Raw genomic sequence first — 18,158 nt, forward strand, 5'->3', positions numbered from 1 at the left:
CATGGTCCTCAGTAGCATGTGGTCCGACGGGGACCTCTTCGTGGTGCACACCTTCACCACCACGACGACGGCAACTTGGCGTCGGCGGCGCAGTGCCGCATTCTGCGCAGCCCGTCGGCGGGGGCGGGACGACGGCGTCCTCCGGAGTACTGCACACGGGCCGCGCGCGCCGGCTCGTCTGCAAGGATGGGCTCGGCGTGGCCGGCGTGGCCCCTGTCTCCAGGCGGAGCGCCGCCGCGCGGTCTCGGCGTCCTGGGCGCGCGGCCGCCAATCGGGCCGCAGCCTTCACCTTGGCGGGCCGTGGCGGGCCGTGGCGGGCCGTGGCGTGCCTTGGCGCCCACCGGAGGCCCTGCCGCCCTGCCACGCCAGTGAGGCCACTACACACGCCGCGGTCCCGCAGCCGCGCGCTCTGGCGGGGGCGGCGGCGCGGCGGCGTGCAGAGGCCTGCAGTCCGCGCCCGGCTGGGCGGCCTGGGCGGTCTGGACGGTCTGGACGCCGGCCGGGGGAGTCAACGTCCACTTCCTCGGGGTCACTGCCTCGGGGGCCGCGGTCGGCGTGCACGAGCACGCCCCAGCGCACGCGTGCATGCACTCACGGCGGCGCGCTCAGTGGCCCGGACAAGCAGACCACCGGTCCTTCATGGCACAGCGCGCGAAAATACAAAACGAAGCAGAATTTGAACCGCGGACAGTCGGTGCGGCGTCGGGCCGCGCGCGGTGGCGGCACTGCTTGGCGCGAGGCGCGAGGCTCGTCGCGGTCCTGGCTCCTGCACTTGGGCGGAGGGCATCGGCGGACGGCGCACTACTGAACAACACTTGAGTGCACCCGGGCCTCGCCGGGCCGGGCTCCCTGGCCGGGCACTCTGGCCGGGCTCCTCCGGGCAGAACATCCTAGGCATCGCGGCGGAGACCCGCCGGCGCCCCCTCTCCTCTTCCTCGTTTTTCCCCGCGGTGCGAACCGGGGGGGCAGCCAAGCCGGCAGCCATGCCGTGGTGCGGCGCGGCGCATCCTGTGCTTCTCCGAGCTTCGCCGAGCTTCGCCCGGTCATCGCCAAGCCTGCCGCTAGCGTGCTGCTCAGCAGGCAGCAAGGGATCTCTGGCCGCGTCTGGCGGCGTTGGGCCGGCGCGGGAGTCGAAGCTACGACCACAAGGCCGCCGCCGGAGCCCGGAGCGCCCGGAGTCCCTAGAGGGCAGGATGCAGGACGCGGGGTGCAGTCGCACGACGCACTGTTAACGCGTTCCAGCCAAGGACGAGTGCCTTCCGAAAGCACGTCACGTACCGCGCTACCGCGGCGGCAGCGGCGGCGAGCCCCCAAGGTTGATGGTCGATTCCCCGAGGATGCAGGCCGAGCGGGGCGGACCGGGCTGGCGGGCTGGGCTGCTGGCTGGGTTTCGGTGTGGCTGTTGCAGCGGTTGCAGCGCCCAGACCAGGCCAGACGCCGGCAGAGGCAGAGCAGCTCATCCTGGACTGCAGACTGGAGTCCGTGACTCCATCCTCCCATTGTTAGGCCGTGGCTGGCGCTCGCCGTGCCGCTCGCCGTGGCGTCAGCGGCGCCCTGCGGCCGGACTGGGCCGGACCAGAGAGGGCTCAAGAAGCGTGTCCCACAAGCTGGAGAGCCCCGCTGCCGCTCGGCCATGGGTCCAGCATGAAAGGAGACGTGTGTACAGTGGCTCAGAGCGCAGAGGAAGCGGCTGCTGCGTTAAAGCAACGGGTTCGACCCACGGGCGTGGCTTTAGGCTGGTGTCTTCTTCTGCAAGTCTTCCCAGAAACGTGCCAAAAGGGTGGTCTACCTTCCCGGCGCGGTGTAACGATAGCGACCAGAAAAATGGCTTTCTAGGGCCGAAACAGTCCATGATTCAGGAGTCATGAGGGAGTGGTGCAGCTCGACATACTCCAATTTGGGCTGTTTTAAATTTTTGATGTCTTAAGCCCAAGGGTCTTAAAATCAAGGATCAAGGATTTAAAAGAAAACATGTCAAGGTGGCTGCTCTGATGTTTTATTGTTAATGAATGCCTGCAGTCACATATTATTGCAAAGAAATATACAAAATACTGAATGCTAATGATAGTTTGTTTTGAAAAATGAGCAGAACATTGACATGAGACACAAAATGGGACTTTTGTCTCAACAAAAGGTACATACATTTCATTTTTTTTTTTCACATCCATCCTAATACAAAAAAAATTTACAGTATTCACAAAAAAATCAACTTAATATAAATCACATTACCTCCCAAGTAGGGAAATACTAAATACAAGAGCCTGGTTCCAGAAAGTTCTTTGACGAATTATGGGAGGTACAATTGGAGTTAATTGTTCCGGGTCAATTAATGTACAGGGAGTTCAGAGTGAAAAATATTTTTGTCAGAACTGAACAACAAAACAAGAAAAAATTTCAATCTGGGTTAAACTGAGATCTTAAAGCAGTCTTTCACAGGGAAGGAAGAACTATTAAACATTGAACATCAAAATTTGCTCCACAAACTAAGTAATGTATCAGCCATGCAGATCCAAACGTTCGACAATCCCAGAAACCCTAGCAAGAAGTTGAGAATGTTGATTTGCAGAAGGTCCAGTGAAGAGGCTATGCATTTTCTGCATATAGAAATCAATAGAGTCAACTGTTGGCCGTTCATTTGTATCTACAAAAACAAAAAACAATATGGAAGGATTTAAATTTGTCACTTCATGGAGGACATAAGTATGAAGCCACCAGCAAAGTATGAAAGGCTCACCAGGCAACGCTACTGCATGGAATGCTGCAGCTAGAGAAGCTCGCAGTTGATCCAAGTGTCTGCTAAGAGCTAGGTTATTGGCTCTTTGCGCATTTACGTCACTTTCCATATTCGTTACAGCAGTTCTCATGCTCTCCACGATTCTGCTTAATGAGGCATTCTGTAACTCATAGTCTGTGCTAGATTTTCTCAATTGACGAAGTTCTGCCTCTCGAGCTGAAGGGAAAAATAATGAATATAATAAATATGCATCACATTAGAAGAAGTGAAACTTGATTCTGTTTTCTTGATCAAAGCAGATATTTCTTACTTTTATTTAGGTCCAGGAATTCTTCTGTGAAGATAGGAATATCATAACCACTACTGTTGCTCTATGAAAAGAAAGAGAAAGAAAGAGAACACAAAATTAATACAGAAATGGTGTAGCTTTTTCAGAAATGAAAAGAGTTATAGTAAATACCTCATCATTTTGTTCAGCTATAACCTTTGCCTTTTTAGGTTCAGGTTCTTTTTCTTTTATCTTTTCTTTTCCTTTCTGTTTTGACTCTTCCTGCTGACGGAGATATTCCTTGTAAGCATCTGTCTTCTTGTATGTTTCCATTTCTTGAAGGTATCGCTCTCTATCTTGTTCCCCTGCTTCTTGGTATGGCTAAAAATAAAAGAAGGTACTTAGAACACTGGTGATTTGAGCCTCTTCAACTGTTTGAGTATTGTACCCATCAATACTCACTCTCTTTTCCTCAGGAGGTAAGTTTGCCCATTCCTGAGCCAGAATTTTTGTAATATCAGCAAACGTCAAGTTTGGATTGTCATTTCTTAATGTATCTCGCCGGCTGTTTAGATATCTTATATAGCCTAAAAAAGAAAGGGACGAAGAAAAATTTTAACAGAGACTGCCTGATTATGTGAGAAACAAGACAAAACAAGTCATGCAAAATCTGTTCGTCACTTGACAACGTTTCAAACTCACCAGTTAATGGCTGACGGGGTGCTGAAAGACCTAACTTGTTTTTCTTTTTCTTAGACTTAGGTTTAATTTTAATCACTTCAATGTCGGGCGTATTTTCAGCTACTGCCACGGGCACAGCAGCAGGGGCATCGCCAGGTGAAGGACCAGGCACAGCGACAGGCACAGCGACAGGCACAGTGACAGGCACAGCAGCAGCTATAGTTTCAGCCGCATTCTCTGGCTTAGGAACCGCTGCCATTTTTCTGTTGACAACCACAGCATGGAAAGAAGTATGAGCAGACAGTAGCATGAACAGATGAGGTGGTAGCTGCTATCCACATCAGCAGCGTCACCAGTGTTCAGGAACTTTCCTATAAAGTTTCTTAAAACCAAAATAGAGAAAACCCTTCTTTACAAACTAGAGAGGACTTGGAAGTCAAATATAAAACAAAAGAGATTAAATGAAGGCAGATGACAGAACATGGCAGTCAAGAATAAAACTCAAGAAACCTAGACAAAATAACTTCATAACGAAATGGAATTGACTTTTAGCTGATTTCCATACCATCATAACTGGTACTTGATTTGCAAGCAGACATGATTCTAGGTTAAGAGACATGCAAGCGTACTTTTGGCACTTACACAATCCAGAGCCTCCGGGGAGCGAAACCGGCAGAAATTGGAAGAGTCAGGGATGGACTAGAAGTTCATTCAGCTTTGACTTGAATGTACACGGTTCAACAATAAGACTTCTAGTGGAATGTTGTTGTCGAACGCCGAACAGACACCGCGGTGCTGTGCTTTTGCTTTTGTTGGATGACAGAGGGAGAGGGAGTGAGAGAAAGAAGCATATGATCACAGAGGAGGAGCAAGAGAGACAGCGCTTGCTACGCGTGCTCACGGCCTTCCAGCGGAAAACAGGGAAAACCCACGGTGGCCTAAAAAGGCGGTGGGCGCGGCGCGGGCTTTTCAAAGCCAGTCGCAAAGCAAGCAAACTTGTCGCTGGCACGAGCGACGCGACACACGGCATACAACAGTGAAGTTGAACATCTAACATAGAACACATCACGGGTGGAAAAACAAACCAGAAATCCTCCTTAAATTGTCTAGGAAAAATCCAAAACTCATATACAGTGCAGCACCGCTATTAAACTAAACTGAGATATGAAGCCCCTGTTTACATCTGTCCTGTACGGAGAAAAGAGCGAAGACAAGAGTGCCGTCCTGTCCTGCAGGTCCTGCAGGTCCTGCAGCTGCAGCCGCCGTCATTGTTGGGGGCATTGTTTGGGAGCAGTGTGCCACTATTGTCAGGCCGGCACGACGAGCATGGCGAGAGATCCGTGTGCTCCGCGTAGCCGCAAGCCGCAGTGGTCAGCTTCATGGGCCGGTGTATGACCAGTTTATGGCCCTCTTCGCTACCGCTATCGCTTGCACTCGCAGGACAGCGTTGTGAACGAGGATCAGCGCGCAGTGCGTGTAGCAGCAAAGCAGCACACAACCCCGGTGACCTGTTGGGCCCGTGAGGCCTTCACGGCCCCCATGCCCATGGCAGGGCCCATGGCAGGCCCCAGCGTGTCACTGACGCTGCCGCAGATGGTGGACCTCGCTCTCGGGTCGCCAGAGGTACTCGTGTCGCCGTCGCGTCCCCCTGGCCGAATCTCCTCCAAAAATGACTTTCCTTGTGTTTTGGTCGTACAGGTGGGCTCCGTCAACTTCAACATCCTCCACTCGCTGCTGCACGTCATGATCAAGCAGCTGGAGCTGCAGCAGTGCGCCGTCGAGTTCCGGGGCCCCGATTCGGAGCGGATACAGGTACGGAGTGCTCCGTCGCTCTGCCTCTCTCGCACCTGTACGCAACGCCCCATGAGTGCGAGAGAGACAGCGACGACAACGACGCTCGGAATCAGTCTGCTAGTGGGTGGAAAGGCGAGAGTAGAGTAATGCCGCGGTGCCGTTGGCGCGAACCAGGCGGCCATGGCCGGCAGCGCCTCGGCCAGCGCCGTCCCCGTCGCCAAGCTGTCGGACTACCGCGTGCGGGACAGGAGCCTGCGGAGGGACAGGGAGGTGGCCAGGCGCGCGCAGCAGCACGACGACTCGGAGTCATCCCGGACGGTGGGTCCACTGCCGCGGCCTCGGCCTCGACCTCGCCGTCGGTGCCCCGCCTTTGGCCTCTGCCTGATGGGGGCTGTCCTCTCCGGCAGCGCGCAGACAGCAGCGCCAGTAGGAGCAGCAGCAGCGGCAGCGACGGCCCCTCGGTCGCGGTGCCGGGCGCGGTCACCACCACGACGGCCAAGACGCAGGCCAAGGTCGGCAAGGCGCGCAGCAGGAAGGGCTGCCGGCGCTGCAGCGGCGTGGACGAGGCCGAGGAAGGTAGGTCCGAGGACGGCGTCGTGGCCCGGCCGTGGAGGCAGCCCGCTCAGTTCGCACATGCTGCACAGTGCTCCGCGCGGCGCACTCGCGGAAGAAGAGGTTCTCGGCGCACCTCCTGGAGGTCCTCACCAGCTCCCACCGGCTGGAGCGCCTGGAGCGGCTGGAGCGGCTGTCGGAGGACGCCGCCTCCCTGCAGTCGTCGGCGCAGCTGGACGCCACCAAGAGCGGCGTGTGCGCGGAGGGCACGGACGTGGGGCCGCCCTCGCCGAAGAGGCGGGCCAGGCTGGACAAGCTGCAGGGCCGCACCGAGGCCGTGGAGAGCCGCGTCTCGCAGGTGGGGAGTGGGGACGGGGCAGACTCATCGCTCTGACTCTCGGGATGAGTCTGCTGCACCCTTGCTGCTTTCGCTGACGGCATGGCGGCGGCCGCGGCGGCGGCCTTGTGCGCACGCAGCTGGCGGGCCAAGGCGAGGACGCGCTGCAGCGGTTGGCGGCGCTGGAGGACGCGGTGCTGGGAGGCCGCGGACTCTCCCCCAGCCAGCGGCCGCGGCGGAGCAGCAGCACCACGACAGGTAACAAGGTAGGCCAGGTGCCCTGGACCCTGGACGGTCCACGCCGCGCCAAGTGCTCTTCTCGAGGGGTTGGCGATTGAACGCCATGCCTCCACCCCACCCTTACAACAACGGGTCTCAACCTTTCCCCGGGATCGCGCTCGCGACCGAAAAGCGGCAGCTCCACAGAAAAAAATATTCATATACCGCACGGAGGGTCGCATCCCAAGGGTGAGAACCGCTGGCCGCAGTTCGGTGGTTTGTGCCTCGCAGCCGTGAATGCTGACTCCCTGTCCGCGCTGCTGCTGGCCGACGACCGCCTGCTGCTGGAGCTCAGGAACAAGATGGCCGTGCTGCCGCCGACCGCAGCAACCGCAGGCCATGGTAAGGATATCACAAGGACGTGGCGCGTGGCGCGAGGGGCCGGCGCCGCAGACCGGAGTCTCCCTGTACTTCCTGTACTCGGTCCGCTCCTGTTGCCGCCAGTGCAGGCGGTGCTGGCGGTGCAGGCGCGGGCAGCGCGCTGGCGGTCGTGGACGTGCGCGGCATCCTCAACGACCTGGCGCAGCAGGGGCGCTCGCTGGGCGTCCTGCAGTCCGAGCAGCGCCAGCTGGCCGCCAGGCTGGACGGCCTGGACGCCCTGGCCAGCGGCCTGAGCCGAGGCATAGACCAGGGGCTGGCCCTCGCGGACGGCAGGCTGCAGGCCATGCAGGTCAGAGCCTCGACCAGGGGTGGCTGGTGAAGCCGGGCCGGCCGTCAGAGAGAGCGAGCTTGAGATGGTCTCCCTGCCCAGGTCGACTTGGACAGCGCGGCCACGCACCTGGGCACCCTGTTCAGAGATCGGGACCACAAGTCCAGCGCCATCAAGGTTAGTGCGAGGGTAGCCGCTGCAGACTCCACTGATTCCGGGCACGCTCTGTCTCTCTCGCTCTCATGAAGCGTCCCGCGACGGTGCGAGAAAGACGGTGACGAAAGCAGTGCGCGGAATCAAACCTAGTGGCGCCGGTTGGGGCCTGGACCTCTAGCTGGGCTGGGTGGGCTGGGTGCTCGGTGCGCAGGGGCTGCAGGAGCGCGTGCACACGCTGGAGCAGCTCAAGGCCGACCGGTGGCAGCTGGAGGCGGCCCTGGCCGAGAAGGCGGACCGCGGCCTGGTGTCCGCCAAGGTGTCGCACACCGAGTTCACCGCCGCCTGCACCAACATCCACAACGACCTCGGCCAGGCCAAGACCAAGCTGACCGAGACGGTAAATGCGCCGCTCAGTGTAGCAGCGACACAGCACGCTCAAGTCCCTCAAGTCGCACAACCTCGCCCTCCAGGAGACCCGGCTGGACTCCAAGCTGGACCGTGACGAGCTGCCCGCCATGGCCGCGGAGCTGGCCGAGCGCGTCGAGAAGCTGGTGTCGGAACGCCCCTCGGAGCAGCTCAACCTCAGCAAGCACAGCCTCGGCGCCGCGTCGCTCCTGCTGCTGCAGCAGCAGCAGGCGCAGGCCTTGCAGGCGGAGCACTTCGCGGCCGCCACCAAGGTCAGGCTGATCAGGTACGGAGTACGAAGTGAAGAGCGGCGACGGTTCGGCCGTTCGGTTCGACGCGCGCCCAACAAACACGGGGTAGGCCGCCCGCCGAGCGGCCGAGTGGCGCTTCCACGAGCTGGCCTACCGCCCATTACCATTACCATTAAGGGCTAGACCGCGCTCTCTTCTTCTGCAGGAACCTGACGTGCATCTCGTGCGACGGGCCGCGGGCCATGCGGTGCGACGACTGGTGCCCCGCCGTGCCCACCTGCGAGAGCTTCCCGGAGCGACGGCCCACGCGGCCCTACATGGCGGGCATGCCGTGCCAGGCCAGCCCGCCCCCGCGAGGGTATGCACTTCTCATTTTAGAAAAGTATCTTGATTGGCAACTTAAGCTTAAGCAAATGGACTAGATTCGACGAAATGTAAAGTTGGGGTGCCTTGGGTGTGCATGAGGGGACGCACGCGTGTACGGTGTCTGCTTGCGCTGCTTGTTTGGCAGTGCCTCCGGGGCCGGGGAGGGCCCGGCTTGGGCCGAGCGGCCCGACGCGGTGCGTCTCGTCACCAGGTTCTGCGGCGGCAGCCACACCGTGACCCCCGTGGGGGCGAGGGTCGCCGTCGCCCACAGGGAGCGCGCCCACGTCGTCCCCCTCCCCCTCCCCTCGCCCCCTGTAGCCCAGCCGTGCACCCCGGCCACCCCGGCGTCGTGCGGGTAGCCCTAGTTTAAGTACTCTGTGCTCTGGTTCATTTCTCTTGACCACTCCAAAGTCGAATGCTATTGTAATAAAAAAATGACACAGGAGAGGAAAAGAGTTATCGGAATAATGTGGATGACTATCTCAGAGTCCTTTCGGCTTCCTCCTAACTTTTTGTGAACACAACAGGGTGAGAGAAATGACAACAAAAGCCATGGTATCACATTTTATCTTTATTTTAAACCTGCATATTTGCATAAATTTTAAATATACACTGTGGGAGAATCTGGCATGGAGCATAAAGAACAAAACAATTCACAAAATATACAAATCATATATCTCTTAGAGCACAGAGGTTCGCTTGGTTAATTATTTACTGCTAGTATTGCAGCAATATGTAACAAGTGAAAATATGTACAAGTTTAAAGGAATTTCTCAGGACTGTATGATATCCTCAAACCAACAATTTCAATATATATATATATGTAGTATATACAGCAACATTAATGTATAGAAATCATAGAACTAGAGAGAAAATATAGCTCTATTCTTAGATATTACAAGCAAAATGCTTTCATTTAAGTCCCTTTCTTGTTCACAGTTCTATCAGAACTAGTAAGAATAAAACAAGGAGCCAAAATCAAGATTTGACAGACAAAATTGCAAAAGACATATCATTTCCTTCTGGGATAATAAAAAGTAGAGTATAACAACAATTTAAAGAAAGAAATGAAAAAAAAAAAAAAAAAAAAAAAAAAAAAAAACGATTCTGACAAGAGCAAGGTATTTGAAACTGAGGGAGTGAGCCATCAAATACTCACAGACAACAAGAGATGTTTGTTTTTATCACCTAACAGAGAGCTTTCTTGAGAGGAAAAAACACATTTGGTCTGGAGGAAATTCAGCTTGTTGCAATAAAACACACAATATACGGTACACACACTTGTGAAGAACTGATTGAAATTTCAGATTCTCTTCAACGCATCAGTCAATAAGATAAACAAAGCAAATTTTGACAGAGTTCTTCAAAATCACAGCATGTTTAAGAAGACAAGAGCTGGCAGAACTGGATTATCTATCATGGCACTCAAGGGCTTACCAAATCGATTGCCATCTTTAATCTGAAGTAAAGAAGGAAGACAACACATAGAAGCAATGTACATGGAATCTCACCATGCATGAAATAATAACAAGCAATACAGAAAACAAACGTGAAATTCACTGATCCAAAATGACTTGGAAAAAATGAGAAGAATTGGGTTGATTTAAAGAAAGTTGATTAAAGGGAAATTTTTTTTGTCCTTGTAGAGAAGTTAACAACCAACAGTACATCTGAAAGCAATAACAGAGAGACTTAGCAATAAACAATTGTCTAAATTCAACACAAACACTCATACAGAGAGACACACAGACAGACACACCCACACACACAAAATAACAAGTGGAACATTCTGGCATTTTAGATATGGAGATGCAGCAATTCTTAATCTTTACAGTAACAATCAAAATGTAGTACAGAATATATATATTTGTGTATAAATTATTTTAAAACCAATAAAATTGTTAAAACTTATTACTTGCCATTACTAACGCTTCATCCATTAAGTCATCATCAGTAATACATGGGGACCCTGACTGAGGGGAAGGTATAATGAGCGATGAGGGTGACTTGACAATATGCATGGTAACAGATGGAGAAGCAGGAAACATGGGAGGTGGTGGAGTGGTATTGCGCCTAGAAGGTAAAGCAGCTATTACTCGTTCTGCTACGGTCATTTTTCTGACAGATGGCTCAGAAGGAGCTTTGCTAGTTGAAGAGAAGTCCAACAGCATCTCTGTAGCATCTTGTGAGGATTGACTGCTAGGAGGTGTTGCACGTGACTCTTCCATTCTTGCAAATGCTGTTTCCAAAGCCAATTTTTTACTTTCTTCGCCAACCATGGAAAAGTCTCTTGGTTTATCTGTCTTGGGCATAGAGGAATCACTAGGACTAACAGACCTAATACTTAAATCGTCTTTGGATGAAGATGGGACAATAGAGAGTCCCAGACCGCCACGCTGAGATTCACATTTAGACTTGGTATCGGATGAAGGCCGGCTCAAATCAATGGAAAGGTCCATAGAATCATTGCTAGAGCTACCACCACCTGTCCCTCCACCACTCATGCTTGTAATGCTACCAATCGGAGTTATGGTTAGGCCTGGAATAGGTGATCCATCCGAGGGGGTCTTGCTTTCCAATTTCGGTAACGGAGAAGGAGTCAGTCGAGGGCTTGGGGATGAGTGACTGGGAGTAATTGTAGCGGAAGAGTTTTTGGGCATCTTTGATTCAATTTGACTACTGCTTAGCTTGTCATCAGATTTGGTGATGGGGGTGACGGTGATGCCAGAACTAGAGGGAGGTAATGATGGGGATGTAGATGGAATGGGTGAGTTTGTGCTATACTTCGGCTCTGGTTTCACAAGGTCTAGTGCTTTATTAGAATCTGTATTCCGATTAGAAGATCCGGATTCCGATTTCTCTGGCGTTGTCTTCTTGCCTTGATCAGAATCCGAATTACTAGACCGAGCAGATAACTTTGGGATTTGAAATTTTGTATCAAGTTGTTTGACAAATCCTTCCAGGCCAAAGGTTGCATCCATTTTACTTGTAATAGCTTTGAATGTGCGATCACTCTCTTCGTCCCGCGGAGGTGCAGGGCTAGACTTGCGTGCCTCTTTGCCAGCAAACAGAGACTTATCACTGCTACTGCTGCCACTGCTGCTACCGCTGCTACCACTGCTACTGGTTTTCGGTGGTCGCGGTTTACTGCTGTCTCTGCTTCGGTTCGGGTCCGAGCTGCTACTTGAGGAGCCTAACTTTGGAGAACCACTTGATTTGGAGATGGACTTTGACGAACCACTTGAACTGCTGCTTTTGGGAAATGCTGAGGATGATGATGATGACGACGACGATGACAATAATGTGACAGATGACGATGGATTCTTTGAAGAGGAAGGGTTAGAGGAAGATTTAATACCGGTGCTGGATGAAGAACTCCCACTACTATTACCACTACTTGATGATATCTTAGGGAGACCCGGTGAAGATGAAGATTGGGGCTTTTTGGAAGCAGGACCACTATTCACCCCGGGTTTGAGACCTGTGTGGCCTAGTTTGGGAGAACCTGATCCTGACTGCGAAGAACATGATTTCATCATACCGGAAGATGAAGGAGATGATTTGGAAGAAGTCTCTTTTGCTCTAGTTTTGTTAATTGTTAGCTTAATTCCTTCAGAACCAGGCTTGACCATGTATTCACCAGGATTTTTGCCGGAATCCCCTGGTTTACCAGTGATACTAGTGCCTTTCATATCTGGGCCTTTGGTTGGAGTGGGAATACGTTCTCGGCTCCCATTTCCACCACTGGAGTCACTGCTCACCATCGCAGATGGACCACCAGGGTTGGCACTTAAACCACTATTGCTAATAGTCACTGCTATGTCATCACCAGTTGTGTGCTGTGATTTAAGTTTATCAATGACAGCAGAAAGAGAGTTCTTCCGGTTTCTAATCTGGGGCAATTGGGATGCCAAAGATAGTTTGCAGTCTTGGGATGAGGAGGGAGAAGTAGATGAGCCACTAACAGCTGGGGGTGGGGGTGGGGGAATTGGCGTTACTGTAGTGTCGCTACCAATAGAGAAGTCAGGCTGTTTCACCTTAATACTTGACGACTTTAACTTTGGACTTTGGTGCCCTGAACTTAAGACACTAGAGCTACTGCCACTTCCCCCACCCCCACCACTGCTGCTCGTTGTACTACTGCTCCCCCCTCCACTACTACTACTACTGCTGCTACTGACCAAGCCTGGTAAAGACGTTGACATCCTACTCCGGTCTTTGTCTCTGTTGCCACTTCCATCCTTGCTTGAAGATGGCGGTTTCACTTTCATTGGATCAGAACTCCCAGATTTCACTGACGATGGTGAATTTGCAGCTGACTTGAGAGTAGACATGCTTGGTTTCCCTGAACTTCCAGAAGTATGTTTGGGAGATGAAGTTCCATGATGTTTAGGACTTGCACTAGAAGTGATTGGATTGTGCTTAGGGGAACTGGTCGAATAGGCAGGCGAGTGCTTGGGACTCTGATGAGTCGGTGAAGGTTTTGAAGATTTGCTCATTCCTCCAGGACTTGAAGCAGATTTGCTCATCAGAACAAGGGGGCTTGTGTGAGTCGGAGATGTGCTGAATTTGCGAAGAGTTCCCGCGGGAGACGAGGGCCGAGGCATTGACATAGGAGGGCTGTCTGTGGGCTTGATGCTCACAGAAACCGGCTTGGACAGAGGGTCTGGTTTTGGAGGTAGCTTGTCTGGAGGGCCCATTGGGCTATCTTCTCTTCTTCGTTTCCTTTTCTTTTCCAAGCGTTTCTCCTCTTCTTCAGATCTAGCTTTTTCTCGACTTTTCCTGTCACGGGATCTATCATCACTCATCCCTTTAGATGGAGGAATGGGTGTGATGGTGATAGTACTAGGAAGAGAAGCTGGAGGAGTTGAACCAATAGGAATTATTTCTATTCCAGGGCGACGTTCTAGCCCCATTCCAGACAAAACTGAGTTTAAGCTAGAGGATAAGCTGGAGGAAGAGGACGAGGATGTATTGATGGGTGTTATGCTTACAGATGGTGGAACCATGCTTTTGCCATCAATGTCAAGCATTATTGACGATGGGGATTTTCTTTCTTCTCTCGGTTTCTTTATCTTCCTCGCAGACACAGCTTTCAACATCTCTTCCACACTATCCATTTCTTGAATTTCCATTACATCTTCAACTGACATACCCTCAAGCTCTGACTGACCTTTATCGGTTAATGCCGGATCCAGCTTCCCGTCCTCCATTAAATGGGACAGCTCAATGGAGTTGGGGGTTGGAATCCGAAAATCCGCAGGTGCATCTCTTGAGGTGGGCGTACCATGAGGTGTGGAGTCATTGCTTGAACTCTCAACAAGTATCTCACACTCATCTCCTTTATGCTTGGGCCATAGGTTATCCATGACTTTTCGCTTACGTGCCTTCTTCTTCGGCATGCCATCACTCATCAAATTAATTACCACTGGCTCTTTTGAGTGGCCCATCATGGAAGAACTTGCTCCATACGAACTCATTGGAGACGCATTTGACATATCCCCAGAAAAAGGGCTGTTAAAAGAGGGAAAGTTGCTGGCTGAGTCCCCCATGTCATTAGAACCGTCATGAGGCTCCATTTTAATATGAGGGTCTCTCATGTTGTAATCTGACATTCCATGGCGGCTTGAATCATCATGGTGACCTCCCCCACCTCCGCCACTACCCCCACTTCCGAGGGGTAAATTAAAATTTCCATTTCCATTAGTGTGTCCATTAGATATAGAAGCTTGATGCTGCCACTTTTTGATAAGACTTCGCATGGTTACAGGTATGGACATGCACCTAGTGGGGATCAAACACAGGAATTAGATATTTTATCACCTTCCACAAGAGGGAAACTGTGAGAGAGAATATGACAAACCTTTGAAAAACTTTGGCAGCAAATTCCGGTGTAACTGCTGATTGGCCTGACGTACCAGCACCAAACAAGTTACATTGGAAATTGGCAGGATCTGTGAGATCTATCTCAACAGTAGTCATGCTTTCCTCATAAGGATGCTCTAAGGAGATGGAGAGATGCTGCCATGTTAATGCAGTCACCTCGAGCAAAATGACATCTAAGTCTGAAACAAGTCAAACAGGACAGGAATTACATACCAGAGTAGTGATACAAATAAAATCAAAAGATAAGGCACACATATACGGACCATGGCGCCCACCACTGCGGATACAACTTGAAATCAATGAGTTAAAAATTGCCTGCTGACGCAATAAGCCCAAAATGTGAGGGACTTGTTTGGGGTGTGTGAAAGGTATGCTGCTGACCATCACAGCTTCAAGCCCTTTGGTCTCTGTCATTCGGTAGCAATGAGTTTGGTCAGGAAGGTTCTGCAAATAGAAGACATGATAACAACACAAACTGAAAATCATCAAAAGATTAGCTCAACCAAAACACAAAAATGCAGTTGTAACTTACCACAAAAAGCCCATTGTTGTTAGCACAGTCCAACTGACCGCGTGAAGAATGCTGGGTGATAAGGGATAGAAGTGGATGGGGGGTTGACAAGTCTCCACATTCCATATCAGTAATGAGGTGAATTCGACGAGCCAATGAAACACAGAGTGGAAGTGGCTCGTGAAGTTTCAAGGCAAAACACGCAGGGAGAGTGGCACTGTTCATGGCCTGCAGAGACGTGTAGCTGGGAACACTGAAAGGTAAATCAAGCAGGTATCTTAGTTTCAGCGCATGTTTGGTATTGCGGACAGAATTCGGCAACAAAAGTAGAATCTCACTTGTTGCCATTGCTTCCCCTCTGAGAGGTGACTAGAGGGGAAATTTGAAGTTTATGAGCAGTGGATGCCTCCATACAGACTGTTACACTATACCCTAATTTGTGTTTGTTGACTTGTTCAACAGTCATAGTAACTTCTGACAAGGTTTTTTGATCCAACAAGTCATATGGTGACACCCAATAAGTTAGGCGCATAGCATGTCCTGGAAAATGAAAAGACACAATAATGCATATAGTTAAAGTCATTAGAAACAAAATCGATCAATCATCATTGCAATCAATGGAGAACAAACAAATAATAGAAAACTTACCTCCTCGTCTCTTTTGAAGTATTCCCACAGGGGACTTGCAAAGCATAGATTGAGCATCCATTGTTTGTAAATTAAACAAAGTTGTAAGATCAGCCTCAAGTGACTGAAGTGCGTTCAGTGCATTGCTTTTAACAGGCTTTTCTGCGTTTAGTTGATAAATGCTTGCTAGGCCTTCCAATTGAGCAGCAAAGTCTGCAAAATCTTGTTGCTGCAGACAACTTACTAACTCTTCACAACTCTAGAAAACCAAACACCAGGATTAGATCATCAACACTCTGGGAAGAAGTCACAGATACATCATTTACTGATTTGACTTACTTGTCTTTCTGTCTTCCCATCATGATGAATTTTCACATCCTTCACATTTCCTGAAGGTTCCAAGACAACTTCTACATAAAACATGTCAGATGAAATAAACCATTCTAATCCTGCACCACCAGTTGTCATGAACTTTAACCTGAAAGCACAAGAAGTGACGGAATACATGGAATGACTGTCACCTGTCAAATGTTTACATATTAAATTTAAAAAAAAGCTTACCCTAACTGCCGTGATATACTTTCTAATCTTTCTACCATCCCACTCAGAGTTGTAACACGAATTGAATTCTGAAGAGTGTCTAAGCATTTTTGCAACTGGATGCGCTCAACACCGTCGACAGGATATCTCTTTTCCTGTAATCATAATGATAAATAATAATAAGAAAAAATTAGTTGGACCACAACCTATGTTTGAAAGGACCAAACTAGAGGAGAAAGAAGAGATGAAATCAGAAAGGGAGAAAAGGCACTACATACCAACAATGTCATTCGTAAGAGTTTGGCACTCTCTCCAAACGTTTTGTACTGTCCAGCTTTGGAGCGCAACTTCTCCATGAGTAGTTCCATTTGCCATTCTTTGGCTTTGTCAACAACTGGTGGAGTTGCTAGAAACAGATAGGAAAGAACTTAATACAAGATGGTAAAGTTAGGTTTAGATTCAAGCAATATAAGGACTTCTTCATTCGAATGGTTTCATTTAAACTAGTCTTAAAATAAAGAAGAGTAAGAAAACGTCATCAGGAACATCGAATAAGGTTGGTGACTGGCTAAAGGGATCTTAAACCAAGCCGGCTGAGGTTTTCGTGAGTAAATAAACAAACCAGTTCTTCACTGGCCAGAAATAAATAGAAAGATGGCTTCGAGGTTAAGGTGCGCAAGCCCCGTTACCTTAATTCTTGAAGAAGTCGTTTCATGAATGTAAAATACAGAGGCAAAGGAAGCCCTCTTAACGATATTTTAAATGGTTGCCGATAGATTCGCGTAGTAAACAAATCAGTTCAAATGAAAGCAGTAATTTCTAGCCAGAGTCCTGGCGTCAGCCACTCGTCTGGTGCTATTCGTAAAACATGTAAAAATGGTCAAGAATACTAACGGTGTGATTTCATGCTGGTGGTTCCGTCTAAACCATTTCTACACACATAAAGTGATGACATTTTGAATACTTCACTATTTAAAACTTTACTCAAATTTCTCGTAAACAGAACAAACGCTGCACAGCCGTGCCATGACAGCCGAGGTGTGTAAAAGAGGGTGGTGGGAGGAGGGGGGGGAGGGTACAAAATGCCTGGCGAAGAATGGAACGGAAGTGATCACACGCGACGAGCGCGCGCGCGTCTCGAATGGGTAAGCAAGCCCTGCATCTGTGTTTGAGTTGCAATTTTAGTTGACTGGGACTATAGTTTTGGCGTTTGAAATAAGTGAGAATCAGGATCAAATAAATGACAGAAAGCATGGTTTCGATGTTTTATTTATTTCATTTCCAAACAATTAAAACTCATTTTGTTCAAAAGGATTGTAACAAAAACACAGCCAGAAAATCGGAGAGCAAAGGTATCATTGCCCGGCCCACTGGCTGACATTAAAAATTAATGCCGATAAAAATAGTCTAAAGGTTCTTTGCCCCAAAGAGAGTAAATTTCATGCCTTCGTCTTCCCTGTTCACTCAGTTTTCACTCGTTCTTTAATCTACTATCGCTGTTCGGTCATGTCCATAGAACGAGTATTGCTATCACTGCTCTTTTCTACCTGACACGGTTCATCATCAAAAGTACAACTCATACACACAACTCTTTGTGCAATTCTGAAAGCTCTCATCACCACCATTCGACGAATCACAAGGTTTTTTAAAGTGCGTCGTTGAAATCTTGAGAACAATCAATTTGGAAGTCACTTTCTGACGGCATCAGGATGGTTGCCTTTTCAGGATAATTTGTTCCAAGGCATGGTATAAACAGTCAATGAAAGTTAATAATGAGCAATTCATCTTTCTGACAATACCAGATTTAAAATTGATCAAACATTTTAATGTTATGTCACATATTGTCCAAATTTATTGCATTCTGCCATGGTAGAGGACGACACAGAGATTTCATGAAATGAAAGTAGGACATGAACTACTACCTAACCTAACCTAACCTAACCAATCAAAGCGCGTCACATGACCTCAAGGAGCGCTTTCATGTCAGATCATGGCGGAGTTACTGCAGTTACTATACATTTTCTCCGCTAGCCTCTGTCGGGGCTTCCCCTTTACGCCTCCACTACCCGTCCCCATACCCTTCCTCCTCCTCCCCCTTCCACTTCCCCCTCCTTTTCCCGCT

General features: G+C 50.1%; 3 protein-coding genes across 3 annotated transcripts; 1 reads left to right on the forward strand and 2 right to left on the reverse strand.

Moving 5' to 3' along the window:
* Positions 1 to 1,979: 1,979 nt before the first annotated feature.
* On the reverse strand, positions 1,980 to 4,550 carry LOC117646376 (high mobility group protein 20A). Its single transcript, XM_034387257.1, has 7 exons — positions 4,326 to 4,550; positions 3,705 to 3,946; positions 3,465 to 3,589; positions 3,195 to 3,383; positions 3,045 to 3,105; positions 2,735 to 2,950; positions 1,980 to 2,641 (listed from the first exon to the last, which is right to left on the reverse strand). Exons 2-7 carry the CDS (start codon positions 3,940 to 3,942, stop codon positions 2,496 to 2,498), a joined length of 975 nt encoding a protein of 324 aa, XP_034243148.1. The 5' UTR covers positions 3,943 to 3,946; positions 4,326 to 4,550; the 3' UTR covers positions 1,980 to 2,495.
* A 412-nt stretch (positions 4,551 to 4,962) lies between these two features.
* Positions 4,963 to 8,831, forward strand: LOC117646309. The gene is made up of 13 exons (XM_034387170.1): positions 4,963 to 5,306; positions 5,382 to 5,495; positions 5,652 to 5,856; positions 5,892 to 5,938; positions 5,984 to 6,053; positions 6,122 to 6,387; positions 6,834 to 6,987; positions 7,113 to 7,315; positions 7,397 to 7,471; positions 7,662 to 7,847; positions 7,921 to 8,141; positions 8,312 to 8,464; positions 8,618 to 8,831. Exons 1-13 carry the CDS (start codon positions 5,223 to 5,225, stop codon positions 8,829 to 8,831), a joined length of 1,992 nt encoding a protein of 663 aa, XP_034243061.1. The 5' UTR covers positions 4,963 to 5,222.
* A 192-nt stretch (positions 8,832 to 9,023) lies between these two features.
* LOC117645941 (mediator of RNA polymerase II transcription subunit 1) lies at positions 9,024 to 17,093 on the reverse strand. The gene is made up of 10 exons (XM_034386512.1): positions 16,931 to 17,093; positions 16,315 to 16,442; positions 16,058 to 16,191; positions 15,836 to 15,974; positions 15,518 to 15,755; positions 15,208 to 15,409; positions 14,891 to 15,122; positions 14,622 to 14,802; positions 14,336 to 14,537; positions 9,024 to 14,256 (listed from the first exon to the last, which is right to left on the reverse strand). Exons 1-10 carry the CDS (start codon positions 16,989 to 16,991, stop codon positions 10,374 to 10,376), a joined length of 5,400 nt encoding a protein of 1,799 aa, XP_034242403.1. The 5' UTR covers positions 16,992 to 17,093; the 3' UTR covers positions 9,024 to 10,373.
* Positions 17,094 to 18,158: the final 1,065 nt, after the last annotated feature.

This window comes from Thrips palmi, unplaced genomic scaffold, assembly GCF_012932325.1.
Source record: "Thrips palmi isolate BJ-2018 unplaced genomic scaffold, TpBJ-2018v1 HiC_scaffold_19, whole genome shotgun sequence".
In the NCBI taxonomy this organism is placed as follows: Eukaryota; Metazoa; Arthropoda; class Insecta; order Thysanoptera; family Thripidae; genus Thrips; species Thrips palmi.